Source organism: Lepisosteus oculatus, chromosome 24 (genome assembly GCF_040954835.1).
Source record: "Lepisosteus oculatus isolate fLepOcu1 chromosome 24, fLepOcu1.hap2, whole genome shotgun sequence".
Classification (NCBI taxonomy): domain Eukaryota; kingdom Metazoa; phylum Chordata; class Actinopteri; order Semionotiformes; family Lepisosteidae; genus Lepisosteus; species Lepisosteus oculatus.
In genome coordinates, this window is record NC_090719.1 from 14761420 (window position 1) to 14782473 (window position 21054).

Below are 21054 nucleotides of genomic sequence, written 5' to 3' on the forward strand. Positions count from 1 at the left end.
CCCCCCGTTGCCGTGGAAACAAAGAAACAACAACAGGGCTGGTCTGGAGCTGTGGCCGCAAATCGGATTTTGTAAGTACAGGAACGTTTATTCCAGTTCAAACGTTTAAGCCATTCTTTCAAAAAAAAAAAAACACAAGTTAGAAGTGTTAACATGAGAACTCTTTTAAAATAACGAGAAACAGATGAAAAAAAAAAACAGGCTCCAATATAAAATAAGCTCCAAATAAAAAAAAAATGATTAGAGAAATCCAAGTGCTCTAGATTTTCAAAAGGGATTTTGCATTTTTAAAATGCATCTGTGTCAAAGAAATATTACTGATATTATACATAAATTCGACTGAAGCCATTATCCAAAGCGACGTACCGTTAATAATATTATGATAATATATGAATTCGTAGATAGCTGAAAAAAAGCCATATAATATTATTCAAGATGTTTTTGGCAGAGTCAGTGGACTTTGAATTATAGCACAACAAAGCTTGACAACTGTAATCCTCCAGGAAAAATTGTTTCGATTAAGACTGACTAGAATAATAGCAGATTTCAGGATTCTGCACAATAATACACATAAAAATGTAATTGCTGTTATCAAAAAAAAATGAAGTAGCATATATTTTATACACGCTTACAAAATAGTTTTATTTTACATTTGAAAGGAACTGAACCTCTTTTGCCTCGAGTAAAGGGAAGCCAAAGTTTAGTTTTCGCATCATACTCTAACATACAGTGCACCATCAAGGCGAAAGCGGACATTTCAATGATGCACGCATACACCTAAAGTGCTTAACCGGGAGGCTGATACTCTGCGAGACTTTAAGAAGCGGACGGATGAGATTTGACCAAGTTCTTGCCCACAAAGTGAGAAAAGATTAACTGAATTGCTAGTTCCTGTTCACACCCATAAGAAATTAAGAAGTAAAATCGTCTAGTTCAGTAATTGCTCTGACTTTACGTCACATATGGCGATGGCTTCAACTTATGAAAGAAACGGAGAAACTAGTAAATATACCAGTGATCCGATCCTTTGTAAGGCGCACAGCAGGAACGCAGGGCTGGTTATAAAAGTCACAAGACCGAGCTGTGTCTCTCGTGATTTATATAGGAGATTTGCAGAGTCACCAGAAAGTGGTCAGTGGCCACTCACAGGCCAATTCTACGCACAGGTACACATCTTTGCTGTTTCAATTTTTCTTTTTATTGTACGCTTGGTAAGTGGCGTTGTTTTGTATGCAAAAAGGCCCGTGTGTTCATATAAGTCACCTCGAGTTAGGTCGTTGATAGAATACAACGAGAACCGCCCGAGTCAGTTCTGCAGCGTATGGGTGCTGCAAAAGTGTTCGTTTTCACTCGGGACATTTAACATCGCTCCTTTCCCAATCTGTCTGAACCTGCCGCCTTTGTCCAGATCCTTCGTCCTGTGCGCTGACTGTGGTCCAAGTGTCTCCGCTCCTTGCTGAGATGGACCAACTCCCTCAAAACGCTCGATTTCACCCGCAGCGAGTTCACGCCTTCCTTCAGGAGGTGGCGACGGCGAAGTGCTTGCCGTTTACATACTTGTAGGCTATCTTTCTTGGCTATGAGTAAACTGCATCGCGATTGACTGGATGAGGTGCCCTGCGGGTGCTCAGCCTAATCTTACGCAGAAAACGGCTTTATTGAATTTGGAGAAGGAAAGGCGCAGGGACGGACGTGATTGAGTCGTTCAAACGCCACGCACAGCGTGCTGAAAGCGCCGTCAATGTCACACGAGCAAAATAGTACCATTAACTTCAGTTGCTTGTTCTTTTTTTCTCCTGCCAGTGGTGTTCAACAGAGAAATAAATTCAAGGACCAGCATCTTTAACGCCCATCGCAACGGAACGTACCACCTAGAAGTGATTTTTATTCTAGATTTTATTCCAAGTTTTTTTTTTTGTTGTTCTTTAGCGGAGTATGCAAACGTTGATGGCGTGTATTGCTGAACGAATATATAAAAACAGTGTTCTAGATTATGTAACGCACGGAATGACTGGCTTTTTTCACGTTACCTCTTCGCAGAAGCGGTAATTAGTCCCATTTTCGACAAGGTGTTGGTCATTGCGAATCTGGGACTGCAGGTCACAGGTGAAGAAAATCAGTTTCCACATGAAGGACAGGGTGTACCGATATTGCAAATCATGGCCACATATTTTATCCACTGTTGTGTTATGTAAACCATATTGGTTGAATCGTTCTTTTCATATAAGACTATAATGCCGCGGGGACGTGTCAATGTGAATTTATTAGCTGTTGCTAACGCAAGCTTTTGTATTCAATTAAAAAAATAGGATATAAAAATCAGTCAGCAACTGGGATTCTTCAGACTGTCTATCCCAGTATATCCGAATTTATTCTACTTATTATCCGCGGAATCAAACACTTGAAAGCAAGCTGAAAATGAAGAAATGCTAAATACAATTTAAAAATTTTACTTTGAAATCACCGTAAAACATTTTTGTCGAAACCATATTTATGCGAATTGAACTACAGACTATTTCTCCTAGACTATTTAATTTTTCGGTAATTAACACTATTTGGATGCATATAATCGACGAGTAATTTACACAGGAAATGTAACTGGTTATTTTTTGATCGATTGTTCAAAGATGACTACATTATATATTAATAACTATACGTGTATATACACCATTTATTTGCATATATTCACTAACTTTTATACACGACATATAAAGTATGTTCCAGTTTTTTATAGACACAAATACATTACACTATACTGTAAGTGGCTTTGATTCTCCTTTTGTATATTTTTAAATAACTGTTCACTTCTACTTTATAATTAACAATCGATAAATGTACGAAATAAATGAATTTAAGATTATTTTGATCCTATTTTTTCTGCAATCCGTGTAAGTGGATTGTATTATTATCCGAGAATCATAGGTGATCTTTCCCCGAAATTCCGTGCCATCTTTCAAATAAGATTTTAAAACCAAGGTTCAGACTACTGAAAGTCCCAAAAGGTCATACAAGCATTTTTTTTAGAAGAGTAGGGGAGCTAACCACACTGCCAAGCTTAAAATTCATATTCTTGAATTCTGTCCAACCTAAATTTCTCTCCCCTCGTTGAATCTGCTCATTAAGACTTCAGACCTCCTTGTTAAACGCGGTGAATCTGAGGTATAATTGTAAAATGGTGGCTGCAGGCGACCCCAGAGAGAACTAGAACTAAGTCATATAATTTATTTTGCAGGAAATGTTTGTGCTAGAATCTATCAAGCCTACCAATATGCATTTCACACAGGCAAAAGACTCCCCTCTCAACACACAGCGCTCTGACCGAAGGTGGGGGCTGGAAAGTCCGCAGCGCACTGCTGGGCGGTGAAAGTGACCGGGCTCACCGCTTACTGCAGCTCACTCTCCTGCTTTTTTTTTCCAGGCTGAAGTCCAGCTGAAGCTCTTCCCTGTGATTCCTTGAGGTACGATTAGACTGGAAAGAGAGAATGGAGACTGTGCAAGTCGGAGTGGTCAGGGACTCCATGCTGGCTAATCCTCTTTTAATTAGGGTAAGGAGCAGGGATATGGGACTACTCCTGGATTAGTCACAGTACATTGACAAAGCACCAAGCTGGGACAAATACACAGCTTTGGCTGGCATCTGCCTGTTAGGGATAATATTACCTTTTCAAGCATGAAAAACTGCTTTCCTTCTTTCTCTTTATACGATTTGACCTTTTGTTTATCGCTAAAGATTTTTGCTGTCTTGTGCAGCCGTAAGGGATAAGTCGCAGAAATAGCTCCGCTCTGCTTTGGCTTCCTGCTTCCAGCCCTCACCAGCTCCAAAACTAGAGCCGGCACATTAAGGAGAATAAGTGGAGTGTGAGATAAAGGACTGGTTAGATCGATGTCATCGAGAGCCCGAAGCATTGACTCATAGTCCAGAATGCTGTGTGCCCGGACAAAGGGGCTGTTGATATTGATAAGGGGCAATGTTGTGATATTTTGGCACTGTCCATTTCAAAGTATTGTTCATGTGGTATCAATATAATTCGTGTAATTTTAGCGAGGTGTAGATATTGATCTGTATATATAAAAGAAAGCCCTGATTTTCACCAATGCACAAAGAGACACTTGAGAAAGAAAGTTCTTTATGTACTGGTATTGATCATTAGAAATTTCGATCAGATTTTTCTTTCACCATTTTTTTTTATGTGTGGCATCAGATACGCTTTCCTTTTACCCTCTAGTTAAATTCAACTTTCACATAGAATATAACTCATATTAAGGACCTGTATAAAGAACCTTAAAGTTGTTTATATGTAGCTCTTGCAGAAGATTGACAGATTAATGTCTCACAAAAAATCTTTAATTTGAAATATGAAAAAAACAAAGTATCAAAATTCTTTGTATATCCAGTATACAGTACTTAAAATTATTTTCTAAAGCATTTCAGATCATGTTTGCTAACTTGGTGTTGAGCTGTACAACAGTAGAGGGCAGTCTTGCTCTCCTAACATACAGGGAGAGAGCTAGCTACCGTGTGCTGTTTGTTCAGTGTTAAGGTATGCGTCTCTTACAAATCACTGTGTTCACACCTATTCAATACTGTCAAGTATCAAGGCAGCTCTCCTGATGCAATCAAAGGATAATTGGAGGAATTTAATATAGCTCTTTCCTAATTTATACAAGAAAGTCAATTAAATAGCACTTCATCTTCAGGTTTTGTGGACTTAGTTTGAATAAAGAGACAGGCAGAGAAACATCAGAATTACAAAAAGGACTAGTATATGTAATGAATAACAATGCATTACAGGCACACATTTTGTGCCAGCTGTCTAGCTTACATTATTTCAAAAGTAACACTATTTATGGATTTTTTAGTGTTTAATAAATGTGTTTATTAGTAGCTAGTTTGAACTTACAAAGACAGTTTATTCCCTTTCATATTCTGATGTAGGGAATTCTGTGTAGCAAATTAAACTGGATAAATACTTAAATACTGTGAGCATTTATTTATGCTGTGTTTCAGTGCAAAGTTATGGTGTTTAGCAGTAAAATATATTGGCTTTTGCTAGCTATTTCCTTGAAGAACTGGTTTTGTGTTCAGTTTTTGTCATATTTAACATGGATGTGTTACATGTAGAGGTTGAAGTATTTACTACACAAAATAGCTCTGCTGAGTTTTCTGAATTATGTCCATCTATCCATCTGTCTCTGTGACAACTAAAGTGAGGCAAACTCAGGTGACATCCTAACAATCAGTGCAATTCTTCAAAAGGATGCTGCAGAAATCATAATCCATGATAAAATTAAAAGAAGATGATCACATTATCATAACAGTAACTCTTTTATTTAGTTGGGGTTAGTGTTAAAGAGATAAATATTAGCAATTTGTATTCCTGCAAACCTGAGTCGTAAACAAAACCCTTTCAATTTTATACTCTATTCCTTAGAGATTAGAGGTTTGTTTAAATGTGCACTTTGAATCCAGATATAAAACTATCAGAATCTACTTGTGTTGAAATTTGTCAGAAAGTGTGGCAACTGAAATGCCCAGATGCCATTTGAAAAGAACCTTTCTTAACCTTAAGATTTACAGACATAGATTACTTACAATCTTTTATTTTGAAAAGGTAACAAGAGCCTGGCTTAAGACGTTAAGCAGGTAACTTAAAGAAAAATATGTAGAAAATAAGTGTGTCTTTGACCAAGAGCCCGACTAGATGCTGCACAAAGCACAATATGATTATATGACCCAGAAAGGAGAGCATTATGTTATCCACCAAGCTAAAAATACCTCACTGAGCTGTGGACACCCACGGTCTCGTAGTTCTCTGCATTAGACGCATATATAACATCTAAGCTGGTTTCTCTGTAAGCAGGCTGGCAGGGGTTCCAGCGATGGCTGTTAGAAGCACCTGTTCCTGATTGTTCTGTCAAAGCACACCTTTGATCAGGCTGTGCGAACACGTTTCAGCCAGCCGGGCTGCACGTGGGCAGATGCTAAGGGAGTGCCGTGTGCCCGTTTTGGGGTAACGGCACTCATCCGGGACCAGGGACTCTCGGGGGCAGAGCTCGTCGACACTGGATGGGCCCGTCGCCGCCTTCGCATTCACCTTCGGGTTTGCAGCACCGTCACAATCTACAAGCAGGCTCCACGCGGGTGGGTCGCGGAGTTCACAGAACGATGTGTTCAAATTCACCCCAGGAAATATTTTACAGCTTCTCTTCTTGGCTGACAAATTAGTAAGGTGATTCCTACCCTCGAAGTAGATCTTGAGGAACAAATACGGCCACTATCAACTGTCTGGTCAAGGTGGGTGCAGTACCACCTGGAATCGATGTGCAAATCATTGACATTTGTGGTGATGGAACACCCAATCACTCTAAAGTAGCAGTGGCAGAGCTTTTGTGAAGATGGCCCTAGGTTTGCAAGAAGAAAAGAGGGGAAAGCTTATGAAAGAGTTTGCCTGCTGCTTAATGTGCTGCACCATTTGTAAATGCAACTGAATCACCCACTGTATAGAAATTGAGTGATGGTTATTAGTCTGGAGATCTGAAGGCCCACCTTCAAGGTATGAAGCTTATAGATGAAGGCGTCCATTTTGCTGGCCTAGACAGATTGAATGAGAAATGGACTACGTGTGTGATGTCAAGGGGGACTGTTCAAGAAGGTGCTGTGAAGACCTCCTGACCCGACCCGTTTTAAGCACCTTGTTCTGTGAACGTTATTTACCCACTCTCATGTCAAAAGCAGTTTGTTAAAAAAAAGTCTTATCATTTTTAACTGAAAGTACAAATTGTGTGATTCAACGTAACACAGAGAACTGATTTAGAACAGCACTTTATGACATTTTTTTATTGAGGGTTTATTATGGATAAAAAGTGAAGTGTGAAATAAAATCACTGTTTATGCTGGGAATACATCTTAATTCTGGCAGTGAATCTGTCTGTTATGGTTGTTTTTAGTAAATCTGAACTCTTAGGGAACAATTACATCTAGTAAATCTCAATTTTTTCTTCTGCCTTGCAATTTATTTTAAGATATATGTCATTGTATTTGTCAAGAGGTCTATAGAGGTTATGTGTGGTATTAGGTTTACAAAAGTGCTCAAAGTGGGAGATTAATATTATTGACATATATCCATTTAATTTAATGAATGCTTTGCGAATTGCTATTTATAAGTGTAACTGTTCACTAAAGCTTCTTAACTAAACAGATCTACTGCAAAAAATATAAATGTGGTAACTTAAAATTAAGGAATTAAAAGGGTTAAAATGTTTACTAATCTTAATGATAAATTATCTAAAATATCTCTGTTCTTCTGCCTGCCCCAAGCTCTGTGAGCTCTCGATAAACCTTATTCAGTCAGTACATGCAGGTGTTTCTTTTACGTCACATGACTTAGATCATGTTTGCTGTGAATAATGTTTAACATGCCGTTTACAGGGTGCAACTGAGTATAACTACTGATGTATTGTAGTGACCAGTAAATACTGGAAATGACACCATTTTTAAACAGCACACAGTTTAGAAAAATATTTGAAAATGTCAAATATATATCATGGTGTCCTAGTGTTTGTGATATTGAACTGTGCAGCATCAGACAGTCTGGACAAAGACAGCAAGTTCGTAAGCGATGTACTTCATTTCATAGCTGTCCATGTTGGAAACTAATTGGCAATTAAATTGGGTTTGTTTAAAGGTTGTTTTTTTTTTCCTGTTTAGAGTTAATGTAGTTTCATTGTAAATTTATGTTTAATTCCTTTGAGCGAGGGAGGCTTTTACTGGGATTTCGGTGTCTTAAAGGACTGCTCCACACACACGTCTTTGGAGTGGTAAGATTTCTAGAACCACTCCACCTTGAGCATAACAAGGCATTTTTATTGGGCCTTTTCTCCCAGTAAAATGTGGTCAATTTATATATGGAGAAGAGCGCTAGCACAGCTGTTCTCCCAGGGGCTGCCGTACAGAAAACATAAAAGGACAACGTGTATAAAAAATCTACAGTGTAAGAGTAAATACACAGGATATCCTGCTGCAACTGAGACATGTCAGGACTGGTTCAAAAAATGGAATATTAATGGTGGCGCCCCGTACCTAGCACAAGTACAGTATGTATACATGCTTGTGCGTTTGATTATCATGCAGTGAAGATGATCTGCTTACAACATAAAGCTTAAAATGGATATGATGCTGTTCCACAACGAAATCAAATAACTAAAAGTATGATAGAGACATTTATGCTACCAACACCAAAATAGAAAATCAGACATATCTTTTGTTCATGCGTTTGGCTTTATATACAGTATATATGTGTGTTGGTGGAGTGAAAATGAGTAGGCCCTATCATAAAAGTAAAACATAATAGAAATAATTGTAAAGAAATACCTATTTTCATAATGCTATTTATTATAGAGGTTAATACATTAGAAACGGAAGGGGTTGGGAGTAATTATACATAGTAAGTAGTAAAAAGACAGAAAGACAGAATTATCGAAGAACCTTTTCAAGAAGAAAAGGAGAATCTCTTTTCAAGGTGACCCATAACTTTCTTTAAGACTTCATTAAAAGACAGAAGAAAACGTAGGCACATTCAATCTGTTCTGAGCTGCTGCCCCATTCGGTCTGTCCAGAGCCCTTGTCCCACGGAAGTCATTTTATGAATATAAATATAAAATATTTAATTACAGCACCAAGCAGTAAATATAAATGTGCCCTGGAACACTCACTGTGATTTTGCTTACTGTAGCATCCCAGGAATTCCTCCTGGTGAAATAAAGAGAAGATTACTTTCTTAGTGTGAGTTTGGAAGGTGTAATAAGTTATTCAACGGAAGTACAAGAAAGTATTTCTTTGTTTCACTTCAATACCCTTTTACAGATCCCGCTCCCAGATATGATCCTTCTCCAGCAGATGCGAATTTGCGATTTTCTCATTCCACCTGCTTGTGGAGACAAAATCATTCCGAGATTAGCCCCCGCGATGAAAAAGAGCACATCCCATTCCAGCCACCCCTCCTGCCCTCCCTCTCCCCCCATGTAGTTAGCATTTAGATAGACAAGAGCAGAGAAGCCTGTTTAATGGGCTTTTTTCGATGCTGAGCTCCAACTAGCTGGAGTGAGAGGGGATTAAATCTGGGAACAAGAGGAAGAAGTAGAAAACAACACCGAAAAAGACACCTAGCACGCTTGATTGACTGAGCTCATTAACAGGAGCCTTGTCAGAATTGATGTTAGACGTGATTGGAGATTATCACATTTAGGCTGCCTCGTTCAACCCCATGCCACCCTCCTCCCTTTTCCCTTTCTCAATTTCCCCGAGCGCGACTGGCCTCTTCTGAACCGCCCTTGGTTTAGGCTGGCTGGGGAGGCTCCCAGGGAGTTACAGATATTGTCAGCATTCTGTGTCTTCTTGATCTCCTAATTCTGCTTCATTTAAACTTCATCAACTCCTGCACTGGACTGGAAGAGAAAAAGAATGAGGCAGCTTGCGTCTTTTTTTCCCCTTTTGTTGCAAGATTTCATTTCATATTAACCCCCCCCCCCCAACATCCCTCCTGTTGGAAAAAAAAAAGAAAAAGAAAATCTGTGCACTCCTTCCCCCCCCAGTCCCTTTCCTTTCAGTTATTTTTTTCACGCCCCTTTGGCTAATGCTGAAAATGAGATTACTGTATTTAAATAACTATGATAATCAAGAGAGGGCTGCTATCCCCCTGTTGGATAAAGGATTTTTTTTATTCTTTTTTGTTTTCCATTTTGCTAGGCACATACCCTGGTACAATAGAGGTGTCATCTGTTTTTTTTTTTCTTTTTCCCTTTCATTCTGACTTTATTGTTTTTAAAATTGTGCAATATTTCTGTCTGTTATCTCCCTCACTAAGTGGTTGACCCAGACTCTGTGTTGACCTAGATATATGCTAGAAATTTGGAGTGGACTTGAACTGCTGTCTTACACATTAATTTGCCATATTAATGAGATAAATACAACGGCATTATTTATATTGCTGTTATTTAGAGATATATAGATGTACAAATCCCATATTTGACAGCAGAAAATTAATTGTCCTGTCCACACTGTGTAAGATTGTTTCTGTCTCAATTCAAATGAAATGAAACATTTATTGCAGTGATTATATGAGCAGTCGTCTTAACGTACTGGAAATAATGTTTTCTTTCACTCCATAGAATGCAAAAGAGTGCACAAAAAAAAGCATACAACCGTTTAGTCTTCAAATGTGTGTAAATCTGACGAGGACACTTGCCGGTACAGACTTTTAAGATACTGTTACAAAGAAATCAGTATGACCTTAAAGGGGAAGTGTTGATATGAACATTACATGTGGTTGTGATTCTCGCAAAGGCCTCATTGACAGGCTGTTACCAGTAATGGTTCAGCCATGGTCAGAAATCCTCTAATCCGCTGTTCATCTGCGCTGCGGCTCTGAAAGAGGGAACGTCGGTTTTAATGTTAGCGGAAGCCGAGACAGGAAAACACTAAACAAGAGGTGGCTTGCAGGTTCGTGTTTCTGCAGTGCCACAGAGCACTTCATCATCAGTGGGTTTTTCTCCGGGCTGTAGCAATCCTTCCCTTTCCCTCCCACCCCCTCCCCTCCCTGCGCTGATCTATTGGTTTTCGGCAGCGGAGGGAGCTATAAATCATGGTAATGTGCCTCGGCAATGATGGTGCTGTGGGCCGCCGCAGATGGATTGGAGCCAGCAGCCCTGCTGGGGGGGTGGGGGGTGGGCGGGAGGTGTGTGGCGTCTGTGGCGGACAGGTTACTGATGATGTTTGTTTCTCGTACCCGTGTTCTTGCACGCGGGGTTGGCCCTCCCGGGGATTGTGCCGAGTCCCTGAAACGCTGGTGCGTTGCGGAGGAGCGGGGCAGGAGACTCAGCGCAGGGCAGACCAGAGGAGATATCACACACTGGGGCAGAGGTTGTGCACGGACTCGAAACACTAAAGACATACACACAGTCCTTTCAGAGAAGGGTATTTTTCCAACTTGTGCCTAATATATCCTTTTATTTTAATTACATTTATGTAAGCAGCAATATCTGCTCGCTTAGTATGACAAATCCTTTTCCTGATTAGTCTGTAAGTCAGATGATTGTTTGCAATTAACTGTGCTGATTGTGCAGCACTGTACAACAAACACACAGCTTCATGCTGTGCTGATACAAACTGCTCAATTCCCCCCTGCCTTCACCAAGTGAAAGATAATCCAGAATAGATGGAATTGTCTTATACGTAAGATTCACAGCACAAAAACATGAAATAATTAATTATTATTGGATCATTTGTCTTTAACCTTTGAACCATAACTGAAGAGAAGTACTCTGAAGTGTAGCTTTTCATCATCTGAAACTACTGGATCCTGATACATTGATTTAATCAAACCAGTATGTCTGCTTCTGCAGAAAATTCATATTGTATAGGTCTTTTGCGTGCTGTGAAAATTCAGTTTCCTTCTTTCCCAGTTGTTTCATAATTTGAAATGATGTGTGATCTTTTACAGCGCATTGGCTGTTTTTATTTTACACTTTTGCCCCTTGATTGCTTGCCAGGCGCACATTACCTATTCCTCATTATTATATTTGATAAGCAAAGATACTGCCTCAAAAAATGAAGAACAAAACCAGAAAATGATGTAACAGCTGAAAACCACGTACATGTGAATCTCAAAGTCAAACCTTTACAGCGTTTTAATGACAGTTTGTGTGGCTGTTCCTTTAAATCAAAGTCTTCAGCACATTTGTTTTGTTTGAGTACGCTCAGGCTGTGAGGCAGGAAAGAATGAACACAGCAGTGGTTTGAAAGGCAATATTTGTTTTACTTTTTTAAGTGCAAATTGTGATTAGAGGTGAAAGAAGACTCTCTTGCATTTCTGAAGCGAAAATCACATTCAGCCGTGTTGGGTTCGTCTCGAGTTCTTTCTGTTCATGAGTTGGTCTGCTTTGCTGTATCCGGGGGCATGATTATGATCAGTAGACTTGACGGTGCCAATAATTTAGAGCAGGAAGGAGTGAGTGAGACACTGGACCACACTGCAGGGGTGCATGGGACAAAGCGTTGGCCTCCCACAATGAACTCAGAAAAACTGCAAAGATTGCTTTAGCAGGAGGCAAGTGGTACTCACTCAATCTATGCACATCCTAATTTGTGAATTGCTTTTGTATTGTCTCTGGGCTACAGTTATGAGCCCCACCCCCTCCACCCCCCAAACTCTGTTAATTCCCTTTTGATGAGGCATGCTAAATAAATCCCATTTTCATGGCTTTATTCCCTCCTGGCTCCTAAACGAGAGATCAGGGCAGCAGATTTACCGCTTCTGTCACCGTGTGCACCCACAATGGGGCCCGTCGCGGATCAGCCTGTCTGCGCTTTAGTCCTGGTCACTTTATTCACCCTGATTAACAGGCTCTCGCTGCTCCAGCACGCCGCCTGGGTGACGGGGCCGTACAGATACTGAGACACGCCTAGGAGCAGCTCGGGGAGCCCGAGTGCTGTACGTAAAAACCTGGATAGAAAAAAAATCAAGAAATGGTCATATCTTAGGGAGGAAAAAAAAAAGTCATCTGGGGACCGTTTAAACTGGAAAAAACAACCAAGCCAATGTCCAGATAATAAATGCTGAAAGTCCATTATTTGTCATTCATCCAGATGCCTTCCTTTTGAAATGACCATCTTTATTATACCTGCCTTTGCTTGAAACGTTCTGTATGCTCAGCGCATAGTTACTATTTAGCAAACGTGCCGTGATAATCACTCAAAAATAATGTTCTGAGTTGTCTTTTTCCATTTGGGGCACTTTGTGTAGCCAGTGTCAGTACTTTGCAATGTCCATACCTACAGTATTAATTTTGTCTCTATTAGTAAGTTAATATTACCTCAGGCCAAGCATTCCGCTTAGTATGTATTATACATTACAGTTGTAATGCTTATGTCCTTTGTTTCTGCTATATTTGTACACAATTTCACCCCATCGTTACTGCACCTCCTCACACCTTGAAAGAAGTATGGCTTTGTTTTAGGATTAAAATGCACTCCTTTATTTCCCCACTCTCTCCACTGTGGATCAGTCAGCCTCATTATTAATAGAAGCCAGATGTGACCAGTCCAGGTACAAGTAATGCCAGACAAAGACCCATAACAATAAAATAATAATAAATGGCTCAATGTAAATTAGAACACATATGGAGCTGCTCTCATACTGCTAGTCTCATGGCAAGGATGAGATACTGTAAATGAGTGTGCACAAAGATATAGCAGGTACCTCTTGTCACAGATTCAGTCAGAGCCTGTCAGCTACACAGCCCATGTCACTTCATCATAGCAGGATCATCACAGTGCACGAATAAGGAACTTTATGTGCAATTTACTTCTTGAAATAAACTCAAAGTTAACAGATGCATTGTCCTCAGTCTTGCATAGTTTCTTGTAAACATTAGCTTTTATTGTTAAATGTTTATTATTATTGCTGTAAATGTTCATGCCATTTATGAAATCACACTCCTGGATGCGAGACTGGATTTTGAGAAAAGTAATGCAGGCATTTTCATGTTTTCTATGAATTAGCAATGAAATATCCAGTGGATCTCATCCTTTTTAATATCATATTTAAAAAGTGGAACACGGAGAAAGGCACAACACTGAAACAGATGCATTTAATTTACCGTATCTGTCTAACCCTTAATTACACCTGCAACCTCATTCATACATGCAACACATATGGCACAAGAAGCATACGATACATTCAAGACAATATTCCATTCACAGCCATTCTTATCGGTTTCAAGCCCAAAGACTTTTCTGGGATGAAAATAAATCAGTGCAAAAAAAAAAATGAAATGCAAATTAAATTTAAAGAAAATAAAGTAAAAAAAGTAACCCAACACCATGCACAGAATCTCCGCCAGCCTCATCTGCAGTTAGCTGGTGTTGCTGAGGCTTATGGAGACACATGCTCCCAATTAGCCGCCCTTCTTAATGTAAATGCTTCATAAATTATCCCCGATGCTGCAGGATTAGGCTTTCATAAAGAGAGTTAGCATCTCAATAAACAGCCAGGTTGAGGAGGGAAGGAGAGAATTAGAAGAGTTGGGTGGGGGGAGTTAGAGGTGGCATGCAGATAGGAGAGGGGGGAAACCAGGGTGAGGAGAGAGTGTAAGATTAGTGTCAGGAAAGACGAGAGGGTGATAAAGTAGGACTGCTGGACCTTTGTCCAAGCTAATTGCTAAAGCCTCGCTGTGCAAATTTACTAACTCTTTTATTTTTCCATTCACTGAGGACAATTTTTTCTACATAAATAGTGTTATTTTTAAAGCGGTGATGCTAAACTATAAATATGTATTTTCTTAAAATCTTGCACTCAGTGGAATGTGAATCCCAGGCTTACAAGAACTGAAGTTTTAACCAAACCTGAAAAATTATCTTTCAATTTGGGATTTCTCAGTGGTTTCTTAATAGATTAGAAGAGTAAATAATATTCTCTTATGGTCTGTGACATATTGAAGTGTTTGAGATGCTCAGTGGTAACTTTTGAGAATACAAACAAATATATAAGTATCTGTAAATATTAAAAAGAAAAGATCTTCACGTCGTGTTTTGGCAGGCAATGCCAATAAGTAGTCTGAAACGTTAGCAAATGTTAGTAATTAATATATGCAGGTTCAACACAATAGTGGGCCTTATTAAATTCAGAGGACACCAGGGGGGTTCAGAGCTACTCTTCTGTTTCAGTTTACTGGAATCCTGAGCCCTTAAGATGAGCAAAGTGCCGAGTTTGTTCAGGTCCCCCTGTAATAGCAATGGCACAGCATGGACACAAACAGCCCATAGGTTGCAGTAAAGGAGAGTAAATTCACATTATCCCTAACACAACACAGCACCTTCTCTCTCACACACTCGGAGGCATGCACACACACACGCACCATGCTGGGGCTGTTGGTGGATAGAGTTATACAAGATTATCCTTAAGCTTCGCGCCTCTGAGATGCCAGTCAAACTGTTGTCTCTTGCTCAGGCGCCAGATGGCGCTATGCTGCAGAGCCAGCAGATAATTAATCAGACAGATCGGGGAGCATTACTTCCCATTATCTTCTAATTATTCTTCTGCAGAGTGTTTATCCCAGAGTTTGTGTAAAAGGATCGCGCAGCAAGCGCCTTTTAAGCTGCCTGCAGACTGAGCCAGCGTATCGGCTAAGCGCTCATTCATTTCCCTAAAAAGAGGATTACACTTCATTTCTTCAGGGAGACGGTGGATTTATACAGGGGGAGGATACAGCCTGGTCGGTTAAAAAGGCTTCTCATGTGAAAATCCAGTTCTTAAGCTCAAGGTCTAAGACACAACAAGACGATGATATAGTACCCCTCTAGCTCCACCAGCTCTGGGCTTGCAGAATAAAGGTGACTTTACTGCCTACAGATTCGCTGCTTCACTGCTGTGCCTGTGTTCCATTCTTAGTGCTTAACCCTAGTCCTGCTCTTACATAATGTGTTTGCTTTAAACAGTAGGCTAAAACCTTGGTTTTGCACAAAAGGGTACATTCCTAGTCCCACAGTTCTACTTGGTAAACCCTGATCTCTCATTTTTTGTCCAAATGGCACCCCATTGGCTTAGTTCAGTGGTTTAGTGTCCTTGTACTTTATCTACATGTAGGTGGCCAGGTTCACTGAGTTACAATATTTTACATCACTGACTTCTGTCTACAATTTTTTAGACTTCCACCCAGTTTCCTTGTGCTGCCTGCATAGCTACATTATCTTCCAGTCCTCATGGGCAAATTATTTTCCTGCAGGAATCCTTCCCCAAGCTGATGTTTACTGTTCAATGGCATATGGTTTACCATGTGTTCAGTCCCATATGCATGTGCTGAAGTGTGACACTTCCCAAAACATTTTTTGTTTAATTATCAGCGTTTTGTTAAGCATCTCACTGCTTTGCATAATAATATCCACAAGCATTACAAAGCCTTCTGAATGGAAGATGCCTAGACTTGCAACACTTCACTGAACAGCACATCACTTACATTTTTATCCCATTGCTGTTCATTTTTACATTAAAGACCTCTGTCTTTGGAGGTGTTGAGGTTCTTATGCCTGTGAATATCTATGCCATGACTGCATAAGATTTTAGTCTAAAGTCGTGTTTTGGATGTTTAAATAATTATGTTTAAATTATAACTAGCTTTGCACCTAGAAGATTGGTTAAACCATCTAAGTATGGTTACATTGGATAAATTTACCTTACTTCGGAGGCTTTAAGCTACTGGCAATTTAAAGAGACCCTGAAAACTATCTGGATTCCAGATCCTAAGCTATGGATTTGGGAATTCCTGCATTAAGTCTGCATTCTTTTCATTTTACCCTGGTTTCTTTTCTTTAAAAACAATCCTTGTGCTTTGAGCTCTTTGCTTTTTGGGGTTCTCATCCCTTAAATCCAAGGAAACTCTTCAACCAGCTGTTTCATAAACAGTTAATAAAAGTGAAAGATGTACCACGAAGCCACATTAGCAAAGCAGCAGTTGTCCCTCAGACACAATTTCAGTTCAGTTAAAAAAAGAGGTGAACGGTAGTATGAAGCTTTGCGGCCTTCAGATCTCTTTGGCACCTTAGGTGTTTTATCCCTCATATTTTCAGCTTTTTGGCTTGCACTGTACGCCTGTTTTAGAAATGATTTAAGAGAAACACTCAGTACACACTTAACGAGCATTCCTGCAGCAGGTTACAATGTGCTTTAATACGTGGAGTGTGGTCCTGAAAGGGAAAGTACACACGAGTGCCACACCTTCGCCTGGCCTGCCCTCTGCCTCTTTCCTCTTCCTGCTATTGAGATGCAACTTGTGTTCCTGCGTGCCCGGCGCCCGGGTGAGCCTGACAAGCAATAAAACACGCAGTCGCGCTCTAGATCAATCTCGGCAGCTCTGGAGCAGCACAGCGAGGGCGTGTAAATGCAAATGAGAATAGCAGAGTGCCACTGGTAGGGGTAGGGGGTTAGGCAATCACTTCATCTGACAAGTTCTAGAAGCAGGGGGAGGCAAGGTGAACAGGAAAATCAAGAAACGAGCAGACCATCACATGGCAAAAATAACGGCGTGCTGTAATGGAATTAAAAATACATTTGTCTGTCTGTGAATGTTCTAGTTCTGGGAAAGACGACAAAATCCCTGTGGGAAAGCCCTGTCTGTTACTGAGGCAGTCCGCTAAGCACATTTCATGTGCTGAAAAGCAGAAACCATTGTCTGTTATCTAACAGTAACCAAGGGATCGTTTTGATATTCGTCTCATTACTATTAATGTCATGATGAAAGAAGTTGGGTACGGCAAACAAGATTCCAATGGATTTTTTTTTATTGGTGTCATAAGTTGTTGGGTTTTTTTTACAAAGGTTCTGGGGGGAAAAAAATCAATATTAAAACGGCCTTCATATTTTAAAAGGCATTTTTTCAATGAAATTTATATGACTTGTCAGAAACTGTCACGGTGTCACCGTTTTCCATTCACACCGATTTTTTTTGTTTTATTTTCTATCGGTAAGTGGTTGTAGTGTGGTTAAATAGTTTATAGAGATGACAAATGCCTGCTGGCTGGCTTCCGAAGTGGAGGTGCACAGTCTTATGTCGGGTTGGGCACGGCTCTAGTGAGACACGCCTGGGAACCAGTAGAAATGCGCTAAGCTCCGAAGACAGAACTCCCACCTGATGTGTGTGTGTGTGTGTGTGGGGTGGGGGCGATGTTTGGGGAGCTGCAGCGATGGACCACAGGGGTCAACTAATCCCAGCAACTCCGAAAATCCGAAATGTACACAAGACGGCGCAGAAAATAGAACAAGAAGAAATAAAGTGAGCGTGGAGATCATGATGCGGGGAATGATTATGTCCCCTCATTTTCTGCCTCTTTGTAATTCTCTCTGAATTATTTACAGGCCTCCCCTTCTTAGCCAGCTCGAGGAGGCCTCCAGTGTCCTGTTGACCATTCCTGCACCGCTCTTCAAACAGCCTATTCTCGTCTCAGGGCCCCTCTTTTCTGCGGAGGCCTACGGCTGGTTAATTAAGACACAATAAAAGAACAGATAATCGGTAAATGAGAATATAAAGGGTTTTTTTTGGCTTACATAATCTCTTCTTTGTATGTACGCCATGGCTTTTTCCTTGCCCTGGCTTTTTATCCCTCATGGAAACTCAAAGGCAAACGGGAAAGGCAGGCGGACGAGCCTTTTGACTGGCAGCCCACAGTTTTTTCCTGGTGCTCTTTTAAACATTCCCCTCTGCCACAATACGCCCGAGATTAAAATTTCTCCAGCAATTAGAGCTGGAAAAAGACGCTCAGGACAACAAAACGCGTCTTAAAACCTGATATCAAAAGGCTTGCAGCGATCTTCTGCAGGCGACAGTGTGAAAGCTTCGACACCACTAGAGTTATCGCCATCTGCTTGAAACCCATCTGAACTTTGTAAAAGGAAATCTGTGTGGTTATGCTGCTTTGTTTATAATATCAGAGCATATTAATTTAATTTGTACAATATTAAAACAGCCAAAAAAAAAATAGCGTTAGAGTTAAATTTCCTATAGATCTCTTTAAGTCACCAGGGGTATCATGTCTAACCATGTGTCAATGAATCTTCCATGTAATGTGTGTATCATGATACTGAGAGATGTACTGTATGTGTGTCAATGTATTATCAAAAGCACTACTAAAGCAAGACTTGACTTGAAGGATATCTATACTTTATTTATTACTTGTTCCATTAAACCAGATAAAGGCTTGCCTTCCAACAAATCAGGGTATCATCTACAATCATTTCATCTTGCTGCAAATCATACATCATTAAGAGAACCATTGCCTTACACACTGCACCATGACTGACATCTTGATACGGTACCCAGTGTTACAAATTTCATTAAAAGGGACTATAGATCAAAAGTACACTCTTAAGGTAATGTAATATGCTGAATTCTTCCTTCTCATATGTCATTTTTATTGTTTGAATTGTTTTTTTTTCCTTACTGCTTTGTCTTTTTAAACTGTGCAGTTTTTAAAAAAAAATTCAACCTCGATCAGAATGGTAATTCAGTGGTAATTCATGTAGCTGGGAATCCTCCTCCTTCAGTTTTACTCAATTATATCAGACAGTAAATGAAACTCTTCATATCAGGAAACACCTTCCCCCTCTCTGAACTAATCCTGGCGATCACACTATAATCTTGATACAAACGTCATACCAGCCAAGCAGTTTTGACAGACTATTTTCAGTTAACATTTTCAAACAAATAAATTACAATTGTTACAATTACTAAACTAAGGGATAGAGTTAAACAAACCACTCTAGAAATATGTGATTGTCTTGAAATGTGTTAATATTTATTTAATAAACTGCCATTCATTAAAAATAATTTTAGCATCATATTAAATGTTTAATGGGAATTAGTGCTTTCATGTATTTAAATTGAGAATGTAGCTGGTTTGTTCCTCATACTCTCTCCACCAAACAAATGAATGTCAATAAACAGTTGTTATGCTGAGAGATTAACCCATTTAGACATCTTGAAATATGACTTTTTTTAAAACAATACTCTGAGATTTCTAGTAGCTACCATTGGTTATTTGTGTGTATATGTGAAGATGTGCAGTACTATGTGTGTCAAAATGAGTTGAGAATAATGTACAGGCAGAAAATAAATAAAATAGCTTTGTTTTGAAAGGAAAAAATGACATGAAATTGAAGAAAATGATGGGAATTCCTATTTGAATCAGATCGCTTCGAAGTAGATGAAATGTTTCGCTATTGTTAGTTTTATGCGGTAGTGTTTTTCTAAAATGGTTTTGTTATTTTTCTCTAGAGCGAGCTGGGAAGAAGCCGTCCAAGAGGATTCTCACTGCCAGGCCAAGACTTTGTGTATGGGCGAATCAACCCCAACAGAGATGGAGGAGTTCCAGAAGGTTGGCATTTCTGATCACTACACCACACAACCTTCCTTTCCTGCTTTTGCAACTACTGGAATACCATGCTGTACATCCCAGCTTTGAACTGTTGAAACCACATTTCGCAGTCCTTTTTATTCAAGCACTAAGATCCACACATCTCGGACCATGTGACTCAACACACCTCACCGCATTCGTGTCCGTGCACATTGTGTTACGTAAAACGTGCAAGCGTTTAATTGTAACCTAGACAGATCTGTCATGCACTGACATGCTACAGTAATTAGCAGAAGAGGCGTGCTAAAGAAAGCAACTTCGAGAGTGTCTTCCGTGCCATCGTTGAGGCTTTCAGTCTGTTTGTCTACCAGGATGCAGAGGGCGCTCACAGCTCAGACAGCAGCGACACCAGCAAGAAGCATATTTAAACCCTTAGGGCCAGGCTGGAGCTATGCTGCGAGGACATGGGGGCGCAAAGATCACACCTTGACAGCCATGATGTCACATCCAATATGCATAACTAATGACATCTGCAGTCCAGGCAGGCAGTAGACTGGAAATTACAGCACTTTGGAGCTTTTCTAACAAACCTACAGCAGCAGAGAGAGAGTCTCTGAAAAGCTAAACTTTCCCCAGACCTGCAGCCGGTATGCTGATTGCCATTTAAGTGCTGCAGGGCTCACTGAAGTGTCTGAGTGTATTGACGACCCAGGCTGACTCCTGATGTTTTTCTGAACTAAGACAAAATATAGCTATACTGAGCTACCTGGAAAAGTCTAATAAGTGATGAACTGTCAGTTCAGGATATCAACCGCTGTTTTTTTTTTCTTGTTAAAAAAACACCGAGCTCTCTGGAAAACAAGTCAGATCTGGTGTGTTCTGTTCTTGCGAGGCCAGAAAACGAACTGGTATCTATTTTTTTTAGTCTTTTTTGAATTATGATAATTGCGACAAGAATATAAAAACGCCAACCGGTAGCAGCAGTAATGAGACCTAGGAAGCACTGGTCTTGTCAAAGAGAAGCAATAACTGGGAAATGAAGTCATACTTGTTTGGAAAAACTTTCACAACTATTCAAAACTCACTGATAGAGACTGATATTATCGCATCCCACTATATTTACAATTTTTGAAATACGTGTTTTATTATCATAT

General features: G+C 39.9%; 1 protein-coding gene across 2 annotated transcripts in view; it reads left to right on the forward strand.

The window, feature by feature from the left end:
* Window position 1: 1 nt before the first annotated feature.
* The window catches only part of cfap77 (cilia and flagella associated protein 77), a 39151-nt gene continuing 18098 nt past the window's right edge, over window positions 2–21054 (forward strand). For both annotated transcript variants that reach the window (XM_069183268.1, XM_015367163.2), the window contains exons 1-3: window positions 2–71; window positions 3419–3545; window positions 19822–19921. In XM_069183268.1, the coding sequence (XP_069039369.1) occupies window positions 3483–3545; window positions 19822–19921 (163 nt within the window). In that variant the 5' untranslated portion in view covers window positions 2–71; window positions 3419–3482. The remainder of the gene's footprint in view (window positions 72–3418; window positions 3546–19821; window positions 19922–21054) is intronic.